At 31.5% G+C, this 27,916-nt stretch overlaps 1 protein-coding gene across 5 annotated transcripts in view; it reads left to right on the forward strand.

Annotated features, from left to right (window-relative positions):
- The window catches only part of LOC100569551, a 171,459-nt gene extending 144,883 nt beyond the window's left edge, over window positions 1-26,576 (forward strand). For all 5 annotated transcript variants that reach the window (XM_029489649.1, XM_029489648.1, XM_029489647.1 and 2 more), the window contains 8 exons: window positions 88-351; window positions 977-1,277; window positions 1,794-1,858; window positions 1,953-2,033; window positions 2,932-3,050; window positions 3,798-4,188; window positions 23,086-23,325; window positions 26,327-26,576. In XM_029489649.1, coding sequence (XP_029345509.1) covers window positions 88-351; window positions 977-1,277; window positions 1,794-1,858; window positions 1,953-2,033; window positions 2,932-3,050; window positions 3,798-4,188; window positions 23,086-23,325; window positions 26,327-26,436 — 1,571 coding nt within the window. In that variant the 3' untranslated portion in view covers window positions 26,437-26,576. The remainder of the gene's footprint in view (window positions 1-87; window positions 352-976; window positions 1,278-1,793; window positions 1,859-1,952; window positions 2,034-2,931; window positions 3,051-3,797; window positions 4,189-23,085; window positions 23,326-26,326) is intronic.
- Window positions 26,577-27,916: the final 1,340 nt, after the last annotated feature.

A 27,916-nucleotide genomic window follows, 5' to 3' on the forward strand; every position in this document is an offset into this window, starting at 1 on the left:
ACATTTATCTATTTCTTAGAATTAAAATTTTCTTATAGTTATAATTTAATGTCCAATTCATAATATTATAATACGTATAATGTTTAGTCGAAGAAGTTGAATGCATCGCCGGTTGGAAAGAGGGTTCGTACCGGTTTCTTGTGGGTAGGGTTCACCATAGCAACGGTATACCAATGTCAACCGAAGACCGGTTCAAGTGTTTCATATACGAGCGAACGACATCTCAGAGACAACTGAAAGGTTCTGGAGCTTCTGGAGACATCGAGTACAAAGTGGCACAGTCCGGCGACGCCACATGTAGTGGCCTTTTCAGTCCTCTCGAAGGGTCCAGGACTATGATATTAAAAAAAGGTACGTCCTTATATGAACTTGAAATGTTAATTTTAAAATTAATTAGTTAGTAGTCAATAAACATAATATTCAAATAATTTCGTGAATTTTTTTATTACTAATCTATTGTCAGATTGTCTAACAAAATATTAAAAAATGTGGACATAAAAATAGTTACATAATCTAAAAATATGGCATTTGGTATTAATAAATTGTAATATTACTTGTTAGGATCATTCAATAAAGTTTGAATATCAACTCATACCAAATAGACTTTATTTACTTAAAATGAAACCAAAATATTAAATATTTGTTTGATAATCACATAGCAAAAACATATTGCTGGTATTCAATATTAATTTGAAGGATTGAAGAAACATATGATTTCGAATTAAAGTTCAAATTTGTTCAAAATATAGAAAAAAGTTAAAAATAAATCAATTCAAATAAAAATATAAATTAATTTAGTAATTTTTCTTTCGTCCATTTTGAAATTTGAATGAATGAAAGAGTTTGGTTGATCTGGTTGCAATATTGCAACGATAACTATGGTGGATTGTGTACGGTAATCTACCTCAGCTATAACTTATCGTTGATGTTTTCGGTACCTACCTAAAATCGATTTATTTATTAAATTTTCGCGCAGAGACTTTTGAGACGAAATGCAGCTTCCCGTTGTGGCTGACTGAAAACCAGAGATGGCGGACGTTGGATCACGGTAAAACGTTCACTTTTCTCCATCACCACAACAACAACACATTGAAGCTTGTATCCAGCTCGTTAGATCGCGTGTTTGCTGCGCAGACTATACAGTCTTCACACCAGTTCTTTTACAATCAGCCATTGGTGGCACCTCTGCCCGGACACGAGATGAAATTCTCCTGTCAGCAGGAAATGGAGGAGTTACCTCACCGGTTCAGAGTGATGGCGCACTATGTTACTGGATGGTAAACAACAATATAATACAATAATTTTAGGAATGCGAAGTTGTTACAATATATGATTATTTACATATATTTTTTCCAAGTCTTCTATTTACAACTAAATTATATAAATATCCATTTTAGATATATTATATAGTTGACATATTATGTGTAGTTTTTTTTGTATATTATTGGTGATTTAAAAAAAAGTTCATATCGATAGTAATTGTTTTCCGTTTTTCGACAGTAGGTACATGCGACACGCCGCTTAAGAATTATAATACATTTTTTATAATATTTACAGACATTTTTTTTTAATATGTCTTTGTTTAATTACTTTGATTTTTTTTTTGTATGTACCTTTGTACATACTTATAAGTTCAAACGCACAAAATGTTTATGTTTGCCGCTATAAATTATCATCACTACCTAATAATAATAATTTATATTCCGTACGATTCGTACGTTTCTCACGTTCAACCGGTGCATTAATACATTATGTTGTCGTTGTTTTATTTTTTTCCTTCCATATGCGCGCAGCCAAAGCGGATACATTTGTTTGGACTTCCACCGGAGGGCGCACGACTTGGCAGAACTTCAAATGGGTAAGTCACCACCGCCCTCATAGACACGGTCCATGTGGGTCAGCACAATATCAGTAAAATAATAATAATATGGTATTTTTTCCTCCAAAATCAGGTCAGCCGAGCAGGAGACCGGAAGACGCGTGTAACTCCCCCAACTTTGATGCGCACGCTACGGATTCAATTACGCTAGTGGGTAAGTCGTTGATTGCAAAAATATTTCAAGTGTTTGTCGAGAGACCGAGTGCAATTTCACGTTAACCTTCTAAAACAAATACTGATAGACTGCAGGGAATGCGGTGTTTACAAATAATACAGTACGCACGATGAATATCAAGCGTCGTAGTTCAAAATTTAGTTAACCGACTATTTTTTTTTTTTTTTTTGCTACTAGGTTTTATTATTATTATTTTACTAGAACTCCAGAAAAAACTGTTCAAGAGCTATTGTATAATACAGTATTTATATATTCATACTAAATATTAAATTGAATCTCCTGTGTTTGAAATTGACTTTCAACATCATCTATACTGTTGTAATTTTATTCCATTGTGATAACATAAAAAAAATTATTATTACATTTTCCAAAGTAGTAATTTTTGCACAAACAAAAGTTTGTTTTCTCTGATTTGACGTGTTAGAACGTTATTTATTTAGCAGATTCCGATAAAATAAATTTGATACAAATTGAATCGGACATGATATTGAACTAAAAAAAAATAACATTGTAAACTTGATTTTATTTGTATTAAATAACGTTGCGTTTCTTTTATCAAACTAGGTATATAGAAGTAGTGGATCATAAATGAAATTGCAACAATTAATTATTTTTACAGTAGTATTATATATTTTGGATAAATAAGTAGTAAAATTATATTTTTAAGATACAATATTACAATTCACTTTTATGTAAATATGAAATCTCGAAACTTAAAATACAAACTGTTATTCGCTATCTTAATAATATTATATGAATGATTTTTAGTGATTTTCCGAAAACCCACTTCTTAGTTTATTTGAGAATGTACTTTTTTTATTACATTTTATTCTTGTATTAAAACTGTGAAACTGTAGATTACGTTTTTTTTTTATAGCTTCCAAGTCAGACTTTCGAAATTGCCCTTATAAAGGAATTTACACGATAAAAAAAGTCAGCAAAAGTATTTCGTGGAACGATGTATCTTCAATTTTACCGGGTAAAACAAATCTAAATGTAAGTACAATATAAACAGTCAATATAACTAATGATAACTAATGATCAATGTAACCGATTAAAATTTAGGGACAGTCCTGGTTTTTTTCTGAGAAAAATGGACATTTAAAAAAAAAGTTATCTGCATATATCTTTAAATATTGATTTAACATTTAAAAACACTTAATCGAGATTTTTTTAAAACAAATATCCGTATTGATTATACCTTTGATTGCTGAATACGGCATATTATTACTGTGAAGAACCGAATATTGTAGATGAATACTAATTTCCGTCTATTTCCTATTTTACTGGACACCTTTTTTTATTGAGGTTAATTTTCTTCCAACTTGAGTATTTTTTTTTATGTTGAAAACGCTAGTGCAGTCATAATTCAACGCTTGGATTTAATTTTAAAGCTTAAGCAATTTCAAGTTAGTCCGTATACTTTGTAGGTCATAACATAGTTTAATTTATTACTAGAAATTGTTTTAATTTAAAATAACGTTTTGTTTCTGTCCATTTTTTTAATTGTGCCTTTTTATACTTATAAATTTTATTATTTTAAGCATAAATGAGTTTCAAATTTCCTGGAAGTTCCTTTCTAAATTTTCTTTAAATTATGTTTTTTCAGAGATGTACTATTTTTAAGTCCTCCGATTTTCTGGTATATTTGGGGGCTTTGAATAAAAAAACTGCTTTTTCCCTACAAAGTACAAACATTTCAATCTCTCATTACTAGTATTCAATACTTACGTTTGTCTTTAGTTACCGGTGGACTTGTTAACTTCCGACAATCATCCATCTATTGTGTTAACTACGACGTCACCACCTTCGCCCAAACGTCACTCTTCCGAACACTACGAGAAATCGTCGGACGATTGGAGTGTGACGTACAAAAAGTTACAGCCCGACTTGCCAAGTCTGGTGAGGTCTAGAAAGAACATTAGCAAGGAATTCGAGAGGCAATCGGAGTACGACGACGACGACGAGGTGATATTGCGTAGAGTCAAAAGGAAAGGCCGACGGATTTTGAGCAGTAAAACAGTCGCCGACGAGGAATGCAAGTTGAACTTGACTTCGATTGTGTTCTCTTGTGGATCCGCTGACTCGATAGAACTAGTGGCAGAATGTCCTCGATTATCACACATACGATCAGGTACGAATAATGATTGATTAAATTGGCGTCCGTTTTTGGGTAGAGTTTAAACGTTGGCATTTGATATTTTGTTATTTGTGGTTCTCGGAGTACCTACTTTATCTTTATCTGAATATGTAACTTGCATATACACTTACCATAATATAATTTATTGATAAACATCGTAATGAACAAATAACTTACTGTGTACTTATTAATTTTTAAAACGCTTTGGTGTTATTTGTTGAATATTTAAAAAAAAAAAAATCGATTACCTGTGAATAGATTTTTAGTTGTTTTTATAATTTCAGCAAAACACGATCCAATTTCTTAATTAATACTAGTGAACCTAAATTTATATCATGTCTACAAGCAATCATTTTTTTTCATTTCTTTAACTACCACAATTTGCTGTTACCAATTGAAAAAATGTTTTAAAAACTGGTCAGCGTTTTCTGCTATATTATCAAATCGGTTAGATATTGGTATGATCACTTTAGTGCAAGAAAGTTAATAGTCATTAGCTATGGTCAATAACTATTTACTATTCGATCGTAAGAAGCATTCACACAAACATTTTCAGCTGAACTCTATCTACTCAATAATGATCGTGATTAAAATAGTTTATTAAAAATAGAATCTCTACGGCGTTTTTTTCCACGGTTTAATCGAAAATCCAGGAAATGTTGAAAAAGTAATTGTCTAAAACACCATCGATGATGATTTTACAATCTACAGAGGTGCTGTACGACGGTACAAACCAAGAGTTTCAGCTTTTTTGCTGCCAAAAATAGTTCCACCTACAATAATATTAAAACCCATTCCGTTCCGTGCTTGTAAATAATTCACCGTGGTCTGTATAATGCCAAGATAACTTTGATAGTAAAACTGACAAAGGTACGAATTTTATGTATGATATAACGCTATAAAAATAAAAATAATATTCTGAAAACGATTGATTGTAATATATAACTACAACCTTTTGAAATTGATGTGTACGCGTCAAGTGATCGTTCGTACGTCAATTCAGCACCCGTCAGTTTAATGCATAATTAATGTATCGTAATAATATTATTACATTAATAATATTATAGGTACACAATTAAATAAATCGATTTATGCACAACTTTATTTAAGAAAATAAATACATAGAAACTTTGGAGTAGGTGGATACCACATGTTATATCGTTTAAAAATTATTGTTCTCCTTTTGCATTATTTCTTTAAAAGCGTCTTTATAATTTCAATTTGAAATTTTCACGCATGCCTTTCATAAATGATTATACACTCCATATTATATTCCTATTATTATCATTTCAACATCCTCTGATATAGTTTTTTGTTTAAAACTAAATTGTTTTAATCTATTTTATATATTTATATCGATAATGCAATGGATTGACGTGTGCGATAAATTGATTGTGTGCCAAAATTGAATTATCATGATGTAGGTACAGGAAATTACACTTTAACGATGTGGCAACTAGGTCAACATTAACAAACTTCTAGTCGTTTTGTCGTTTAATTCGAACAGGAATTTACTAATATTTCCTGATTTTCCCTAGTTTTCATCTTAATTCCTAAATATACCTTTTTTTAACTACTATGTGGTACGTTACACCAAAATAGCAGTGAATAAATAACACAACGAGTATTAGAACATTGATAGTTGAAACACAATTTTTGATTTTAATTATTTTATGATCTGTTCTTAATGACATGTGGTTAAATAAGTTGTTATTTTCTCTATTAAAAACATTTAATGGTTGGTTAATTTTTTTTAATATCTGAGAATTGTTATGTTTCATTAACCATAAATTACATAATGAACATGTTTGCTTGAACCATAAAAATAATTTCTTTGAATTAATTTTATAGTTAATACACATACAACTCGGCTGTAGATAAGTCATTATAATTATATAATATTTGGGTGCATTATTATATATATTATTTATATTAACACGTAATTTGACAGAAACGCAATCATTTCTGAAATGAATTCCCCAATTAACTTAGCGATAACTTCTTCGTGTCGTTTATTGATTCGATTTTACTAAACTTCAACTATACTTTGCAATATTTAAGGAATAGCTTTTTTAATTCACAAAATGTCAATTTTAATCAGTATAACTTTTCTAGACACGTCTTATATAATAATATACTGGTTCTTTAAAATACTTTAAATAGAAGATAAAAATCAATAATTCAATAACATAATATACTCTACTATTATACACATCTTCGTAAGGCATTATTAAATTTGTTTGAGCAAGTTGATGGTTACGCCAAACGTCTTTACAACTAATAAACATTTTATTATTTTTAATATTGTTTCGTTCATTATTTATTTATTTTATGTGTACCGCTATTGCATTTTATAGTTTCCATGTTGTTAATTTTATTTTCGACGAGGTCACGAGTGAATATTTTATTAATGCTTCCATCTTGTGTCTTTGTAATTATTATTACCACATGAATACGCTTGATAAAATACATTCATTTTTATTAGCTTTCGATAACAGTGGAATGTTATAAACTTTTAAATGTAAATTATAAAAATAATAATATGTTTAGATGCAGTTTTGTTTTAAAGTCTAATAATCGACTCATTTCAATAATGTCTTGATTATAAAAAAAAGTAAAACATTTATTTGCCTACAATAGACGGTTATAAATTAAGTCATAACTTTGTAATTCGACATAATAAAAGTTCATTATAATTTAAGTACATGCTAAATATATAATAATATATTGTACTCATTCGAATAAACTATAATTATTATTATATTGTGTGTGTGCAAATATGTTTAGCGAATTTAATTTAGTTTGCTTAATAAGTAATCTTGTTTTGAATTTTGTTCACACGATTAATACAAATATTGTTGTTGTCCTTTACTCATTATATCTACAACAAATAATTTTTAAAAAAAACCCTTGTCTGTAGTTGTATTTACATTAAAAAAACATATCATCACATAACTTTTAGAATCAAACAAAAGACAGTACAACTTAAAACAATAAACATGTTAACACTTTTTTTGGAAGTTTTTTTTTAAACCGGATTATACTGTCTCTATATATTATGTACTATTTAATAATATAAGTGCATAATTTTGTTACAAAAACAAACCGGAACAAAACGAACCGTATTGTTCACCAACAATGTTGCTTTTATTTGCCATGTCAAGATGTTTTTTTCGTGACTCCCCAAAACGAAGTTTATGGTTTTGATGGTTTTAATTGCTGAACGCAAATATCGTATAAAACTTTAACATATTAAGACAAATGCCACTGAAATCTTATACACGAAATCATAAATGCATATTACAGTATAACATATTATATATATTTGGCCAAACTATTTATTTTTGAGCAAACACGCAAGCGGTATAAATAGGTTATCGTAGGATTATTTTGGACTCCGTGAGGTTTATCCCCTATATAAAATATATACAATTTTAGATTTTTCTTCAACTTTCAATTTAAAATACATTTTTACACAAAAATATTTTTTGCTACTGTATACTCTGTGAATACATTATGCGTTCATAAATATAAATTACGAATATTAATTCATTTTAATACACTGGAAACTTTTGTATGTAATAAATATTATGACATTAAAAAAAAAAATGTTTTCAACCATTTTTTTTTTTTTTGCAAAACATGGTTTATGTATAAAGGTGTTAATTTTTTTTTTTTGTTTATAGTTTAAAAATTTAAAAATTCAAATCAATACCCGTATTTTAAATTTTCGTTATGAGTTAAGATTTGAATTATTCTGTTTAATAACTTTAATAAAACCTCCAAACAGGTTTAGCTAGATTGTAACAGTTGCTATTTAAAATACTACGTGTATCTGCGATACCATTATTTAAATACTAAATACTATATTAAGTAGTAAATTAAAATGTTCCATTCGTAACTAATTATTATGCAACTGCATTTGTATATTATTGTTTATTAACACTCAACATTGGCATTATAATTTGGTGCTGTGGTGGACCTCTCCGAAAAACACGCGCTCAGTGCACTAGTTAAATATTATCCAAACGTAGCGTATTCGTTAAATTAATATTCGTATCCACTACATTATTATAATATATTGTCTTATATTCTATATTAAAAAAAAAAATTGGTTATCATAACACATCATATTATTATATATTACGTTTTTTAAGGTTTTTATTTTAACATCGTAAAATATAATTATTGAATAGATATTAATGTATTAAAATGAACATATTTTAAATGAAATATTGTTTCTGATAAACGACAAATATGTATAATATTTGCCTACACATCACCCCGTGTTACTTTTTATAGAAAATAAAATCCAATATGAATATTAAAGGTATTACACAAATGCAGACCATAATGTCAGTTGGTTTGGAATTTATTTTCTGAAAAATAGTCCAGTCATATATTTTATTATAATACGGTAATTTAGTTTGTTTTTTATGGTCTACGGGAAATAAAAACAATTATTTTGCATGGAAACTACCATTTCCTTTGCTAACGGAATATTAACAAGTAACATTAATTTACAAATATTACTCAAATAATAAAAAATTATTGTTTTTAATTTGGTTTAGATTAACCGTGTTATTTTGAAATATTATCAAACAAACAAACAACATTAACAGGATCATTGTTTTCATACTAGGTATTAAACTAATTCGTAATTCGTTAAAAACGTTAAATGCTCTCAAATAAATTGCAATCAAAAGATATTTTTTCCAATTTCCTGTTCATCCACCCCAATTGATATGCTTTTTTTTCAAAATCGACTTTCAAATGTAATGAATTAAATAGTGGGTTCTATTTGCACGGGTATGTGTATAAAGGGTACTTTTAGTTGAAAAATGTTAACGTCATTTTTTGGCACACAATACTGAAACTTTTCTTCCTGACCACGTCACATACATACCTTCCAAAGTGCGGAAAAAGCGTATAAACAACATGAATTTTCGTACTCGTTGAACACGCTATGTTGTATAACATTATACTGCATTACGGTTCGGAAAAGTAAAATGGCGAGCGGCGTTTAACCCAATTTTCGGAGAGCTTATAACTCTGTTAAGTCTGCACAAACCGATACACGTTGAAGATTGAACGGTTTATTTCCACGAAATATTTTCTAGTATTATTATTATCCCAGTGGCGCGCAGTAGTGGCCGACCACAGGGTTGATTGTTGTAAAACCCTAGTTTTGCCTGCCTGGAACAACACTGCGTCTGCTGACGGAGAGAGCCAATGGTGAGTGTGTAAGGGGGAGTGGGTACCCCTCTGGTGAGGCACATACCGGAAGTCCGTTTGAAATTTCCGGTAAGTGACCCCGTGGTTTGCGAAAACGGCGTGGGAAGGGGCCTACTGGGTTAAACGGAGAGTTATATAACGGAAAACTTGGTCGTGACGTCGGAATTGCGTACGGACCGTGTGACACGAGTTGATCCGGGTCCGGGGACTATTACTGAGCGTATGTATATGTGTGTATTTGCTTGTGTGTGTGTGTGTGTGTGTCCTTACGCACACAGGCTCAGTAAACGATAAATTCGACCGAAAAACCACCAAAATAATAACATAGTTTGTTTTATATTCAAATTATGTATAATATCTCGTTCACTCATCGATTTAACGCTCAAATTGTTTGGCGATTGAACGACGACAAAGATGCGTGAGTTCGTCTGTTCTTGTCTATAAAAAAATGTCGAAAAATTCACTTATTTCCGTTCCTTTATTTATTTTTTATTTTATTCGTAATCTACTCGAAACTTGTGTGAAACAAGCGTAAAGTTTTCAACAAGAAGATGGATTAAAGTTGTGTGCAGGGGCTGTTAAAGCTATTATTTTTTCGAAATAATAATCTTGAAAATATTTTAGATAAATGCACTTGAAGGTTGTCAGTCGTCAGGTGAATTTTTTTGTGGTGGAATTAATATAATATTGGTACAATTATTCTAAAATCGTAATGAATATATATATGAGGATAAGTACGAATATTAAACGCTAATAATCCTTGAACAATTTATTTTTGTTGATCAGAAAATAATAATATTTTCGTGAGATGAAAACTGTTCAAATTCACTTATAATATTTAAATAAAAATATAAAATATAACAACAATAATATGCACCATAAAATAAAATTACATATTGTATGTAAATTATAATTATAAATATAGATAAAATCTATTTTTACTATTTTTATGTTATATACTGATATAATAAAAATATATTGGTTTAGACTAGGTATAAAATATAATAGTTAATAGTTATTACCTATCACTATGTAATTATAGTAATTATTAACTGTTTTATTTTACATTAATTTTTGTATATGCAATAAAATTAAGTATTTACTGGTGATTTATTAACGTGATGATTTAAATATCGTCCTATAAAAACGAATTTAAATCAACTTTAGGTATAGTACCTATATGAATTACCTGTCGTCTGTCATTATAATAAATATGATCGGTTCAAGGGAGGTTTTTAGCACATTGGCTAATAAATAATTATACTTGCTGTCTAACAACCATTAAACCATTAAGGATATCTTTCAATTTTATCAATGATGTATTTTTCAGATTTAAAATAAAATTCCACATCCGTCATAAAAAATTAATTTTTACTGTAAAGCGTGTTACACTTAATTTAATTTTAAAAAAAATGTTAGTACATACAATTCACAAGTTATTCAATATCCATAACTTTATATATAGACTTTTATCATTACTTCTTAAATCGAATATGTAATTAACAAATTAAAAACAATTAAAAGCGAGTATAGAAAAAACCCCTATATATTATAGGGAATATGTTCGGGAATAATTTATAATTTCATAAATAGATTTTTAGTTTTTTTTTTTTTTAACTTTACCAGTGTCGAACCACTTTTCTTCTCGGATATCAGCAGTATTATATTTTGTAGGCATCAAAAACGGATCACGGGTGTGTGACACTATTACAAACCATAAACATAAATAGATAATATTTAATAATGCTTACTATACATATAATATATATATATATATATTTAACATATTATATAGTCGTTCGAGTACATAAAAACTCATACACGCATAAACTAATATTATCACTATAATATTATAAGAGACACTAAAAGTCCTGGGTCAACAGCAATAACCCAGACACAAAGAAAGTCCGTATGACTATTATAAGTATGAGGTGTATCTCTTTCATAATACTATAACTTATAATATTTAATTAAGATTGTATAAGACTAATGAAATGTATGAGCTGGAACTTATTATTCGAACAATATTATCTCTCTTAAAGGGCTCTGTAAGCCCACATTGAGCCATCTATACAGCTAACAGATTCTCCAACCCCATTACACACCATATAAAATATTTAAATATTATTTTGTTATATCTTCCACTATACCACTGATCATAGAAAATAAATTACGTGTATAAAAATAAAATTATATAGTGTGAAACAAATTTAAACACCAATAGTTTTAAAGTTAATAAAATAAACATGTATTTTATATGCTCAAATATCTACCACTTGATTATTGTTAGTGTATAATTATTTATTTAGGACAATATTATAGGAACAATTAATACTAATACTTAACCAGACACATAACCAAAACATTAACTGTTATTGTCAATACTATAATATTGAAGAAACGTCAATATACTATGATAAACATACATGCATTATAATAATATTATTCGCCACAAGCGCTACTGTTTTTCGTCATTTTTTTTATTCAACAACACGTTTATCTATGAGAGTTGATAATTCGATCAAATTCCCATTCATAAATTTAGTATACATGCGTATATGACAATTTATACAATAATTGCATTATTCGACTGTACAAATCGTAAATTTTGGAATTACCGTAGAACGCGTTCTAGTTGTCATTGGTTTCCTGAAGATTTCGCTCGTAACTCGATAAATTTAATTAGGAAAGTATATATTATTATGTAAAAGAGGATTCCTCCTCGTGTATATTATGAATAAATGTATATTTATGTGTAAGAGCAAAGAGTCACATAGTTTATGCAACAATGAAAACAACGAGATTGTGGTGTCCATATAATACACGAACCCGGAGAATCTAATAGCCGACATTGGAAGTTTTAAATTAAAAACCATAACAATTTAATACGTCCGAAAAATGTTAATTGTTCTTTCGACAATAACTACTAATAAAAGTGTTGTGTTTTATGAGTTCAATGATATTAATGGTCACGGGAAAACATTAAAACAACTGCAGTATTTTGTTGTTTCCATCAAAAATGAAAAAACATTGCACTTTTATGGTAAAACCGACCTTGGTATTTTTTTTATTAAACTCAGCGATAAAAGAGATTTTACAATACTATATGAAAAAAAAAGAAATTATTCTGAATAACATTGTATTGTTTTGTTTTGTTTGTTTTTTTTTTACCTGATGAGGAAATGTAAATTATAAATTTACAAATATTATATCGCTAGCTCTCTGCCTACCACGATCCTTGGACGGAATTAAAGGCGACAATACTTATTAATATTTAATTTATACATTTGGGACTTTGTATTTTATACTGTGCGTCTAGACCTTAGAAATAGTTTATACTGTCTAATATTATATAATTCTTAAAAATGTCCACACAAATAAGTCTACTGTAATACGACTTTCAAAGGTGGGTCAAAATAAAAAATGTTCACAACCAGTTGTTAACGTACGCGTGGGTAATTAATCATTATTATACCGCAAAATACTGCAAAACAATTAATAATAAATATTCAAATAAATCACATCGGCGGCGGCGGGCTAGTCTGTTGCGTAAAAATCGACGATTTTTGTAATTATTCTACAAATAAATATATTATATTATTATATTATAATCATCGTCGTGATTCTGGATTCACCAAATATAAACACTCGAGACGCACAATGGCCAAAAAACCCCACAAGGAACGGAATCCAAAACGTCATCACGGTGACACCTGGAGCGTGAAATAAAACAAGAAATCACACTTTGGACGTCATGTAAGGTATTTATGACGCCTGTCTCGGCTGTGTGAATGAAAACAATCATGACTGACAGTAACGTCGCATTTCACCAGTACGCGTTCGATTGAAAAATATTTTCGACAGATACATAAATACATTATTATTATTATATTACGCGTAAGCCATGTACATAACCATTGGGGGATTTTTTTAAAACATTTTTCTACACCGTATGACACATTCATTTTCCATGTCGACTCTTGAGGTTTTCAAAAGAATGTATTATTCGTGCACGGTTATTACTATTATTCGGAATATTGTCAATCTTGTTGTATACGTAGGTACCTACCTAAACTCTTCGGTTTTGCCGGGAAAGTATTCGAATTTTATGCCATGGCGATTATGTGGGTTTATACGTTTTTCGTAAACGTCGACCCATATTATTTTAATTCCGTAATATTTAGAAAACGTCCATGTATAAATATCAAACCAGCTATAGTTAAATATTAATAAGGCATTTATAGTTTTAAAAGAACACTAGAGCAGTATGGTAAAGTGGGGCCAAAATGTCTGGAATATCCCCACCTATATATATATATATAATATTATATTATAATGTCATTCCACTCCTCATATCCAAACTTTGAATGCTTATAAATAATTGACTGTTATAGGTCGGTCTTTTAACGTTTCTTACATTATGTTTTGTAAATAAAGAAGTTCAGTAACATATTTTTCTTTGGAAAGTAAAATTGATCGTTGTTAATTTTGAATTTTTTTAATACAACTATACAAGTAAAAAATCGCTTTGCTTAAATTACTGTAAGTAAATATTTTGTTGCTGTAAATGTGTAGAATTATAAAACACGTTGTAAGCAACAATATAAATAAAAAGTATTTGTATAATTTATTTAATAAAAAAAATCCATATGAACTGACAAAGTAAATAAGTGGCTTACGTCACAAATACAAACACAGGTTACATACATAAAATAAACCGTTATATGGCGGATATGGTCAAACTTCATTTCGTAAAGAACCATGGATGTTCTAGCCATAAGAAATAGACTTATAAAACATTAAGATTTACAGTTGTACACCGTATTACTAAAATATAACCAGTTACGTCATAGGCTTGTGTTCGTATTGAGACGACAATATTTTATTATAATAAATTGCAATTTGCACATGAATTGCAACGGTGGTAACAACAACTTACATCATACTATTAGGAACATTTTCAGCAGCAAAAAACATTGACTGATACCGTGATACTATACGAGTGATAGGGCTGTGATCCGCCAATCATCCTAAATCCAATAAATTGCATCCTTAAATATTTATATTATTATACCTATATATTCCGGTTTTTTGAACTTTTTTGATTACAAATAAAATATAAAATATGACGTGTAATATTAAGTCAGATATAGCTACATATGATTATGATATTTTCAATTTATAAAATGCCAATACAATAAAACCGATTATACTTTATAAATCATCATAGCTTTCAATCCTAATATCGTCTAAACATATTATGTCATTGTGGATAACATTTAATACATTAATTAATATAATAACTCGGTAACTAATTTTTCAAATTTTGGCTTAGATAATATATCATAATTTTTAAAAAATGCTTCCCGTTTGATATGAGCAAATATATAGCATTTCTAATATGATGGTCTTCCAGTATATTGCTACATTAAAAAATTCCAAAAATCCGTATTTAAATAAAATAATGCACGATCAAAGAATACAATGGGGTGAGCGTGGTTGGTGAATCACACTGTACGCATAAAACGCTTAACAAATTTAATAATAATAATAATATTAGGTATGTGTAATAATTTCATTACATTCGGTGTGTTTTCTGGAAAAATATGATTATATTATTATACTATACATTGTTATGCGTGATTTAGTGAGTTACGCGCTGTCGTTACTCGTTAGAATTTCATAACGTTTTGAATAATTTATCGACACTTTTGGAACACAAACTCGTTTTGTTTAACGAGCTTTATCTTTTCTACTCGCGAATAAAATTTATAATAATATACAATGCGCAAAAGTAGGTATACCTGTATGAACGTAATATAGAAATATACATATATATTATACTATCATATACCAGTGTACCACCAGCCACCAGGCACACATACATATTATATATTATTATAACCTATATTTGAAAACCTACCATTTAGAGGTCGTTTGGCATATGATATAATAATAGGTACTTTATACATACATACTTTATATATAATATATACACACATACATACATACATACTTTATACATACATATAATATATATATATATATATATATGTATCTGAAGACTGAAGTACTCTATAATATATAAACCTTCAGTTACAAAAACGCTCGGAACATAATATGTAGCCGGTTGTACCTATTATATGTATACTCCCCGCCATCTGTGCCCACTGCACACACACATTACTGGAGTTATACGGTGTGGTAAGTGGTTACCACCACCGTTTGAATTGTCCTACTAAGCGTTGTCGTCGCACAGCTTTGCGTTTCACAACGCACCGAAACGGCTTAAACGATATATAGGTTTTTGTTATCGTTTCAATCGGCCATCGGAAAATAATAACAATAAACATGTAATTATTATTATTATTACAGGACGTATGCGTTATCCACAGGGCGTTTTAATACGTGTACAAAACTAATATTTTTTTTATAATTTATATAGATAGTAGTGTAATACTGATTTAATTAAAAACCGATATTAACATATTTCGTATTTAACAAAATACAGTTCATCCGGATAACTCGTCGGTATTTTCATAAATCACAATGGACACTGGGCAGGTATATAATGGTTGCAATACAATATATTATACAGGCGATATATATGCTACCGGAGTAGCACAGCCGTATACGACCCGACTTCGATATGACTTCGTGTTCATAATAATAATAAAAAGAAGAAGTATATTTACAATATCGATTCTTGTTTTATGTGCTTTGATCTTTCGCTGACAGATTTTGTTGCTTGATACTCGTCGTCTGCTGTTAAACGGATCTTGCATAAAAATCGTAGACCAAATAAATGTAGGTACCCAACACGCAAAATCTGGTGAAATAAAATGTTCGAACCAATACGAACATCCAATCGATATAGTATACGTTATTATATTAATATATTTCTTTCTCCTGCAAATCGTGATAATTAAATATTATGTGACTTATATTTGGACCGTGGTTCATGAAACTCGATTTCAAAGAGACCTAAATAATTGAAGTTAAGCCACACGGAATTCAGATTATTTAAACGTAATATGGACGTAAGGAGATTGTGCGAAATTACTACAGCAGTGACGTACCTATACTCCATTCTCGTTGCCGACGACGATGCATCGAAACTTTAGAATTGGTATTATTACGGTACTTGCAGAAGCTTCTCGACAAAATTTGTCGACGCTATTTACTCGAGACAGTCGTGTGAAGACGATTTATCGACATTTGCAGTCGTATCCCTCCGTCCAGCCATCGAGGTTGACGTTAAGGTAGTATATTATTATAAAACTATATATGAGTGCATATAATAACAATAATAATAGTAATATATAATTCCTATATACAAGTAGATACCTGCCGTTCTGCAGTTTTAACTGGTTAAAAGCCGTCGAACTATCGTGATATGATGCACCTACTCGTATATGTTAACGAATCTTAAGAGATTTTAACCTACGACTCATCATAAAATACGGTCTCCATGTTATTACATATCATTAATATAGCGGTGTACTACGACCGAGCTAGGGGTGCAGTATAGTTATCTCCTTCTGGCTAGTCGTAAGCTGGTGATACTGGTGGCTAGTATCGTTGTTAATCTGAATAGAAAATATATCGATACGATTTATAATCGCATATTATACAGGTACTTGCACTTACGTAATAAATGTCAACTAGCAAGCTTATGAAGACTATCGAAATATTAATATCTTAACGGAAAATTAGACGTATTTATATATTATAATATACCTACTGGTTTTTAATTTTCGTTTTATAATCTTATGGCCCTACTGCGCAGAATATAATATTATTAATATTATTTAAATTATAATATCGTTATCGAGTCGTTTGACAACGTCACAACGATATTTCGACTTAATTTTGGGTGAATAGTCTGTAATACTACACCCGACACTGACGATAAAGTTTCAACTACCTACTCTAAATTTAATATGCAGATGTTATCGAATGTAAAGCTCGAATTAAAGCTTGCATTACGCTAGCAAATCAAATTTAAATTAATGTGGATTTCTACCATTCACACAGCGAACCGGCTCAATTACTATGACGGCTTCGTCAGCCAATTGGACGATAGAAATTAGAATTATAATAATAATAATAATAATATAACCGTGGTGAACGTGAAAAGGTTTATTGAAAAGATGTACCGGTAATATTGTGAGAGAAAAAATGAACGATACCGATCACTTAATTAAGTTTAAATATCATATTATAGAGATTATATTATAACATAACAGCTTTTTGACGGATTGAAACTGAGATTGATTCTTTGATTTATAATCGATTAGCTATAATTGACGAATTTGATCTTATTTTTTTCACTCTAAAAACCAGTAATCATATTTGGCTTGTTATACTCGGTTGCCGGTTGGGCTGTATAAATGGTATATTATAACGTTTATTAGCATTGTGATAGAACCAGCCTTACTAGTTGTAGTTTCAAAGGTTAAATGATTATGAATATTCCCGAATCATTTGGATTACGTCTTGATTAAACGTCTCTTTATCCCATTATCTGAAACCTATACCTAATCTGACCAATATCTATGACATACAAATAAATTCAAAAAACCATAATCTTACTCAATATTCCCCCATGAAGATTTCTTTTAATATTCTATAAGAAGATTTATTTTAAAATTTGACTATATAAATTTAAATTTGATTAAGTAGTTTCTAAGTTAATAAACTTTTAAAAATATATTATCGTCATAGTTAAGTCGTATACAATAAAGATGTAATTTTTATACGTACTTATTCGTCTTAAATAGCTAATCGTCCGATTATGTGAACACAATAATATTATTAGTTTAATAAATTACTGTTATCGTGTAAGTTATTCTAGTCACATCTTCGAACAGATCTTTCTTACAAAAACACAATATTATAGCCAATCTCTCGAAGTGGCGAGGGAAAAATAGATGCGGTGAAAAGGTGAGCAATGAAAATTCAGGGAAAAAGGATGATAGTTTTATTTTCATTTTCTCGAAACGTAGTTATTAGCAATAATAATACTCATACCGTAGGTACTACTTAATAGTGTAAAAGTCGACAAACTATGGCCCGTGGCTTAACGACAAGTTTTTCTAGGCCAGCAACTTCAGCGACTGATCCCAAAATGAACTGGTCAAATTATCATATTAATTTTTTATGAAAATCCATATTACATCCAATATTAACAAGACTGCAGTATATTATTATCATATCCAGGGAAAATACATCTATTATATAAAAATTAATGTATGTGTGTCAGTGTGTGTGTCCATGTTACCATGGTTACTAAGGTTACCAAAGTTACCATGGTTACCATGAGAGTTGAAGCTATTATAATCATAATTATAGGTCTTTAATGGGAAACGAAGTGCATGAGATCAGATATTTTTATATATAGTCCCGCATGTGTGTCCATATTACCATGGCAACCAATTATATATTATTTTGAAACTTCCGATGGTATGTTTTGTATATAAATGGTTGCCATTTTGATATGTAAAACATATTATTCATGTAGAGTTGTCAATTTTAATGGGAAATGATGTGCATTGAGATTGATGTGCTCAAATAGGGATTTTGAGATTATATATGGACTTGTTTGTTTATAAATAGTTGCCGTGGGTTTCAAAGCTATAATAATAATATTATTGGTTGCCATTGGTTTAAAATGGTTGTTATTTATTATAGTGCCTAACGATCCATTTTTTTCAATAAAACTAAATTAAATTGCAACTGTTATAAGTTAATTTATTATGCCTAACAATGAACGAGCGAAAAATAGTCCTACAGTTCAAGCACGAAAGAAGCGGGAAACACGAGCGGCGGAAACAGACGAGCAAAGAGAAGCCATATTGAGGACCAACCGTGAACGTCAGTCCAGGGCCCGCTCATCTGAGACAGACGAGCAAAGAGAAGCCAGATTGAGGACCAACCATGAATGTCAGTCTCGGGCGCACTCATCCGGGACAGACGAGCACCAAGATGCAAGATTGAACAACAACCGTGAGAGACAGTCCATGAACCGCTCATCCGAGACAGACGAGAAACGAGATGCAAGATTGGGGACCATGCGAGTAATAAGTGCTCGGTCCAGACAAACCTCCGAATTGAACCTTTGTGCACTACACTATGATGCCAATATTAATTACAGCACTCATTCAAGCGTGGCCATTGGACAAATGGATGTACTCTGCACATATTGTAGAGCATTTGTTTAAGAATGAAGCACCAGGAATGTGCTGTGCTCGGGGCAAGGTAAAATTGCCAGACTTGCATGTACCACCTGAACCATTATCAACGTTGGTAACAGGTGACATGAGCATTTCGAAACATTTTTTAACAAACATACGCCGTTACAATTTGTGTTTCCAAATGACTTCATTTGGGGCAACGAATGTCGTGAGGGATAATTACATGCTAACATTCAAAGTGCAAGGTCAAATCTACCATCGAGCTGGATCATTATTACCACTGCCAGATATGGAACATAAATATCTCCAAATATATTTCATGGGAAACACTGATGACTAAATCGATCAACGTTGTAAACACAATGCGGGCACGAGACGAGAAATTGTCGCTGCATTACAATCTCTATTCGATCAACACAACGAATTGATAAGATTGTTTAGAATTGCCCTTCATAAAATGCCAACTGATGACTACAGGGTTGTAATACGAGCAGACAAAACACCCCTCGGTCAACACGAAAGACAATACAATGCACCAACAATTGATGAAGTGGCGATCATTATAGTTGGAGAAGAATTCAACTCACGTGATATAATTCTACATCGCAGGGATGGAAACGTGCGAAGAGTCGCAGAAACACATCGCTCATACGACGGATTGCAATATTCAATTTTATTTTGGCAAGGTGAAGACGTGTATCATTTCAACATTAAATTGAGAAATCCGCAAACGGATGAGGAAACGAATAAGAAAGTCAGTACCATGAAGTACTATTCGTATCGCTTGATGATTCGTGAAGGCGCTGAAAATCATATCTTGAAATGTAGACAATTGTTTCATCAATATATTGTCGATATGTATGCCAAAATCGAAACCGAGCGTTTACTCTACGTTCGGTTGAATCAAACCACGCTGCGTTCGGAAGAATACATTCACTTATGTGATGCCATTGCTATTGATGGCAATGTGAATCCAAATGATTTGGGAAAAATGGTCATTCTTCTGGCTACATTCACGGAGAGCCCAAGACACATGCATGAATAAGCACAAGATGCAATGACATATGTTCGCGCTTATGGCCGTCCAGATCTGTTCATTACATTCACATGTAATCCTACATGGGACGAGATAAAAGTACTATTGTTGCCTGTCCAATCATCTTCGGATCGTCATGATATTACCGCACGAGTGTTCAATCAAAAGTTGAAATCTTTTATGGATTTCATTGTTAAGCATCAGGTTTTTGGAGGGACACGCTGTTGGATGTATTCCATCGAATGGCAAAAATGAGGATTGCCACATGCACACATTTGTTGGATATGGGTAATGGAAAAATGGCCATCGATCAATCAACACAATGTATCACATTGCCGGCCGATTTCTGTAGGATCACGGCTACCGCGGATGAGTTAATTGCCAAAGTCTTCCCGAATCTGCCACAAAATTACAGAAATCTTCAGTGGCTTGGTGCCCGGGCCATATTAGCAGCCAAAAACATCGATGTGAATGCAATCAATTTCAGAATTCAAAACAAAATTCCAGGCGATTTGACAACTTACAAGTCCATAGATACTGTAACGAATCAAGACAAAGTAGTCAATTCTCCAACTGAGTTCTTAAATTCGCTTGATTTGCCAGGCATGCCACCGCACGTTTTATCGTTAAAAATTGGCGTTCCCATCATTCTTCTACGAAACATCAATCCACCACGACTCTGTAATGGTACCAGGCTTTCGGTAAAGAAATTGATGAACAACATTATCGAAGCTACAATTTTAAACGGAAAGTTTAAAGGCGAAAATGTAATGTTGCCTCGAATCCCAATGGTTCCTACAGATTTGCCCTTCGCATTCAAACGTTTGCAGTATCCGATGTGAATCGCTTTTGCAATGACCATCAACAAAGCACAGGGCCAATCGCTACAAGTGTGTGGACTGAATTTGGAAAATCCATGCTTCTCACATGGACAGCTGTATGTTGCCTGCTCCCGCGTCGGAAGACCGGCTGATTTATTTGTGTACGCACCAGATGGTAAAACGAAAAATATTGTATATCCAAAAACACTTCTGTAGATGGCAAGTGTAAAACTGTGCACGAATATTGGGTAATCCATTTTAGGTTAGGTAAGGATAATAATTAATTAATTAATATCGAGATTAATATAATCAATATAATTCATATAGAGTTGGTATTTTTAATGGGCAACGAAGTTAACGGGATCGGCTAGTTATACAATACATTTAAATTTGGTATTCTTTACAATTCTCTAAACAATGGTGTTATAATATGTAACCGTTAATAACATTGAATTACCTATTAATTTAATTGCATTTATATCTATCTATATTTATAAATAGTAAAAGTATTTTTAAATATTATATAATATGTTTTTGGGTTGGATACAATTTATTTTCTAGCTGAATTTGCGTATATAGCCTTTATTTATATAGCTATATAGAAACGCAAATCAACAATAAAAACTTTTTTTTTTAATATGTAACGTGATATGGAATAAAGCGACTGTAACGAAATGATTGAACAAGAATATTATTGTATCGATCCGTTTCTAAAATACAAGCAACACGTAAAAAATCTACGACATACCTAAACGTAAGAAAATACTGAAATTTTTTTTTATATTCTAAAAATCAATCTTAATTCATTAAATTCTTAATAAAATATAGCATGTACAAGTAGTAGGTACTATATAAATTTTCACTACATTATTTGTAAAGAGACACAAACGCATATCTATGAATTCTTAATTTTCCATAAAGAGGAAAAATATCTAGTAGCATGCTACTAGCATGCTACTCATCCAAATCACCATGTGGACTTTTTGATTTGAAGAGTAACCTACGGAACACATTTTCAGCATAGTTTTTTGGACCGAACTCTTATCCACGGAATATCGAGAAATAAAATAGTAATACACCGATGGCACCATCTGTTCAGTAAAATACAATCTAAAAAGAAATTTGGCATAGACTATAGAGTAAACCAACAATATTAAATAAAATTAAAAATTTGGTGATGGAGTGGCGACGCACACCGACGCCGGTTCAAAACCTCGGCTGTGGGCGGCATTTTTCTTCGGGCAAGTTACGGTTTCGGAAGAGAAGTGCCACCATCCCTCACCCGAACATGGCAGATACCTACAGGCGCCCACTAAAAAAATTTGCCAAACTAACAAACACACGTGTTTAAACCTACAGTACCCTCCCCCATAGCTAAAAACCACCCAATGGCCTAACTTGCCATGGGCTAATTAATAATAATTTTAAAAAAAATTATAAATTATAAATATGATTATTTCTATTATTCAACCCGTAATGTACAATTTGTTTATACCTAGCCCTCAAATAAAATAGTTTGGAGATCTCTGTAATAACGGAACGAGACACAAGTTTCACGTCATCCTCGATTTTCCTAAAAGAATATTTTGGTTTTGTTTTGCAGCCTACAAGTGTCACGGGGGCTGGAAAGAGAACGGCACGATGCACCAAATAATCAGCAGTAACTTGCCGTCGGCAGCCGGCTGGAAGAAGCTGTACTGTCTTGCGTACGTCAAATGGCCTCCGGACCGTCTGCAAGTGTTTGTGTACGCGGATAACTGCAACCCCAACAATAACCGCACCGCGGCCACTGGGTCCGACGAAGGGCTCGTCTTGTCATTCAACATTTCGCTATCGTCATCTGGTAAGTCTGGTTAATGTATAATATACCGCGTCATAACCGTCTAATGTTCCAGATATAACGTTATAATATAGATACAAAAATTAATGTGAAAGCCACATTATCGTATCCCACGTGGTTAATACTATGTGTATGTGGGCTGTCTCAGAGCTTGGTACAATCTGTCTTCGATTTCAATAGCTAATTTTTTATTTTATTTTTTAAACCACGGTAGATGCTGTTGTAAGTTGTAACGACTGCACATGTTTACCATTTTTACTCGAAAATAACTCAATATACGATTGCGCACCAATTGAAAAAAATTAAAAGCACAATTTTCTTCCCGGTAATTTACATTTGGGAAGCATTGAAATAAATAATGGCATATCATGATTCATGACACTGACGCATCGGCATCGCACGTGGTTATACTACGTGGTTGTTATTGATGAATTTCATTCTTAAATTCAAAATAAGTGAGATACAAATTTTATTCAAAACATTAACATAGGTATTATACTAAATACAAAATTTTAGTTTGCATATTTTTACATTTATAATACATCATAGTAGACCATATAAATTAGCACATTTTTTTTCTTTGTATAAGTACCTACTTTAAGAAAAATTATTGCTTTGGTATTTTACACTTAAATATAATATTGTACAATATAAATTTTAAATACCAAACACATTTTTTATACGTTTTTTTTTTTTTTTTTTTTATGAAGGCAATCTATTTGGTGTTTTTGTATTAAATACCAATTATATGAATATTCTTTTAAGAGTTTACGCGCATACTACTATTATTGGTATCTAAATATACTTTATACTTTTCAAGGCATAAATCATAAAGTTACTTAATTAAGTTTGTGATGCATATTTCGGAATTTCGGTGCATTCAATTCACATCCACGGTTTTTTACACAATATATTATAATACATACGTATACGATATACCACAGTATACCACTGCAGCTGTCCTTTAACCGTCCGCGGTATATCCTCCTGGTGTTCATCGGCTACAGTCGTCGTTACGTTACCGCACGTTTCCTCGGGAAAAGCAGCGAACGAAAAAAGAACCCATTGCCTTTTAGTGCAGTAGGGGTACCTAACTAGACGTGGTGGGTATAATATGCCATAGTTATACCGCAATAGCCCGCGCGTACGAATGGCGAATTCCTGCTAACCTAACCCGCCGACCCTATTATCCCGTTTTAAACTCCTAAGCCGATTATTCTCGTTTCTCGTCGTATGAATACATAGGTATTATATATTATATAGGCCACCCCGAGTGTAATAACGTACAAGAGACGTTCTTTTTTCTCGTTTTTTCTAGTCGCAACTTTTTTCTCTCTTCCGTACTTTTTTTTCTTTATTATTTCTATCGCCTTTCATACAATCGCCGCAGACCGCTACACGCACATCGCGGGTAAGACATAATATATAATACATGATATGATATTATTACGACTTACTATACGATTTTCCATAACCTTAAAAACATTATCGCGACGGTATATTCGCCCCGTATCCGTTTACCCGAAAAATGTGATAGAAAAAAAATTGTATTCGTTTTACCCAGGTCGTAAAATTCTCGCTCGATTTAACTTCGCCGCTGGATGTAGAAAAAAGTCTTAGTGGTAAATCCGTCTTTGTGAACACAAATACGCACACCGTCGTTATAATAATATACACGCGGCACGAACTGCAGTTGACGACAAAAACTCAATACAATATTATTATTATTACTATGTATATTGTATATCATTATATTATTATTATTATTATAGTACCTATGCACAAACCATCGCGTACGGTAGGTATCCAATGAAATGTTGAGAATGCATCGACGAAAATTGATAAGATGTGCGTTATTGTAATATTATATACGTGATGGCCAATATGATATCGATATCGTGGCCAATATCCCGTACTGATTACTAAACTGTTATAGCACATATTATTATAGTAAATTAGTAGTGATCCAATTCTGTTTTTTCGAACCCATAATAGGTTTAATAAATAATAATTAATATTTAAAACCGATATCTGAGTGCATTGATTTTGGAAAAACTTAAGTTACTTGAAATTAATCCAGATAATCCTGCATAGATACAATAGGATAAAAAGCAAATTGAATCAAAAACAGATTTATAAATTTATAAATTACGAAATATGGATATTAATTTAAGTAGGTAAAATTCATAGGTAAAATGGTTAATTTAGTCAATATTTCTTGATATTGATTTTGATGTATTTAAAATAATAAGTACCGTTACAGGGCATTGCTATAATATATGTAGGCCGTAGGGCCGAACAAACAAGAAGTAGATAGTACAGGAACAATCACAGTTTTGAAAATAATGATACAGTATCACAATAGAGTACAATATATATTATATTTATAACCTAATAATATAATATGACGTTTGCTCTGTATTTCTATTACTGTTCGTGTAACTTTTGAATGACTTGACCGTTCCAGGTAAAAGTTATATCAATAGATTTCTTGGAACTTGGAAGGCGTTTAAAGCTTATTTTTCAACCTCTATAGGTAGAAAAACGCATGATTTTTTTCAGTTCACGAAAAAAGAATATTTTTTTTTGTTTATTTAAATGGTTGCCATTGGTTACATATTATATTACTATAGGTACCTATTATAATAAATTAGTAGAAATATGGCACCTTTTTTTTTTACAGTTAAATTTAAAAAAAAAACAAATCCTATGCGCGGGCAATGCTGGGCGGGACAGCTAGTATATAATTTTTTTTGTCATATTTATTTAATTTGTACAATCTGTATAAAAAATATTTACAATAAGCACAATAGAGGGATACATAATAGGTCATGGTTGGCTTGATTGAAGAATTGAATAGCACATATAATATAAAAATATTTGTTTAACAGTGTTTAAGATGAATAATGACGCGTAGTATATTATGATGTTTTAAAATGTATGTTATAATTTTACGTAACTGTATTATTATTTTATTATAATGTTTGTTGTTTTGATATTTCAGGCGAAAAGCCGTGTAACGAAGTCAACGAGTCGACTGTCGTCGGGGCCACCTTGACCGTGATAGTGGTCGCCGTCAGTCTACTCTTCCTGCGGCAGACGGCCGCCAGATGATTTTCGTATTAAATCGCGCAAAATCTCAAAGCCGTAACGCCGCCGCCGCCGAAAATAATATTGTGTGTATACGTCATTGTTTCGTTGTTTCCTTATAGCAAATGCATTTTGACAAAACTTTATTTTTTTTCTATATAGTGTAAATAATATTATTATACTAATACACACAAAATCACACACACACACACACACACACACATACATACACACTAACACAGATTTGAGCGCGCGAGCGATTGTCTTTATTATAGTTCTTGACGTGTTTAGAGACGGATGAAAACGAAACATATTTTGTGACGCTATTTGAGATAATATTTTGGAGAAAAAGATTTACGTTGTAATGATAATATAATCGCCCGCTTTTTTTTTCTAAAATTATATATACGTATAAATAATATTATGATGATGTATAGTGTATAGCGTATGCGTATATAAGACTGATCGCCGTTTTCATACCTTTCCGTGGTCGCGTTTTGTTCGGTTTAAATTTGTGGGTTTATGGAATGGGTTGATGCGGTCATGCGGAGGAACGGGGGGCGCGTGATATCATGAACGCGGCCGTTTCGACGCGATAAATAATTCACTCGACGGTCGAGTGCCGCGTTTTAATCGAAAAAAAAATGCTGCAAGAGTCCACAGTCCCTGTATACTATTATAATATAATATTATCAGTGCTAAATCGTGTCGTAGGTAGGTATGCGCCTATATATCTATAATGTTTATCATAATATAGATAAAAGTACTATAGGTACTGCTCTTAGTTATTCGCGGGACACGATGATGCTGATGACAATATGATATGGTCCACGACATGGGTGGGAAAAGGGTCGACGACGACGACGAAGGAGCACTCGAACGCGGCACGCATTATATTATAATGATATATGGCAGTGATTGAGGGTGATGGGGGGAGGGGGTAGCATAAAAAAATCAGTTTTCGAGTGCGAATCCGTTTTATCCTGCTATCCCGCGCGCAGTTATGATAATAGTACTATATATAGATCGTCGTCCATGAAAATGATTTCAAGAATTCGCATTCGTCGGCGGAAACGGATACGGAGCGCGCGTGACATGCTGCAGCGATAATTTCCGACCGGGAAACTCTGTAGGAAAAAAGGTACGTGGGTGCGTCCTGCCACTTGTTCGACGCGCGTCGGGCTTAAGACACTATTATTGTTGTACGACTATTAATTAGGCAATTATTAAAATACAATATATAATATATAATATATATATATACATATTATAGTATAATATATAAGCAACGAGTAAATTAATGATTTGTTTTTTGTTTTGTTTTCTATTCGTCTCGAAAAAAAATGTGTGAATGAAACGCGGGCAATAATGATATTTTTGTAGATAATCTAATATAATATAAAAAATTATGATGTACAAGTGTAATAATCATAACAGTATGTTACGTGTTAAAAAAAAACCTAGTGATAATTTATTGAACGCGTGTATACACATATTATGTTGT

Source organism: Acyrthosiphon pisum, chromosome A2, assembly GCF_005508785.2.
Source record: "Acyrthosiphon pisum isolate AL4f chromosome A2, pea_aphid_22Mar2018_4r6ur, whole genome shotgun sequence".
NCBI classification, from domain to species: domain Eukaryota; kingdom Metazoa; phylum Arthropoda; class Insecta; order Hemiptera; family Aphididae; genus Acyrthosiphon; species Acyrthosiphon pisum.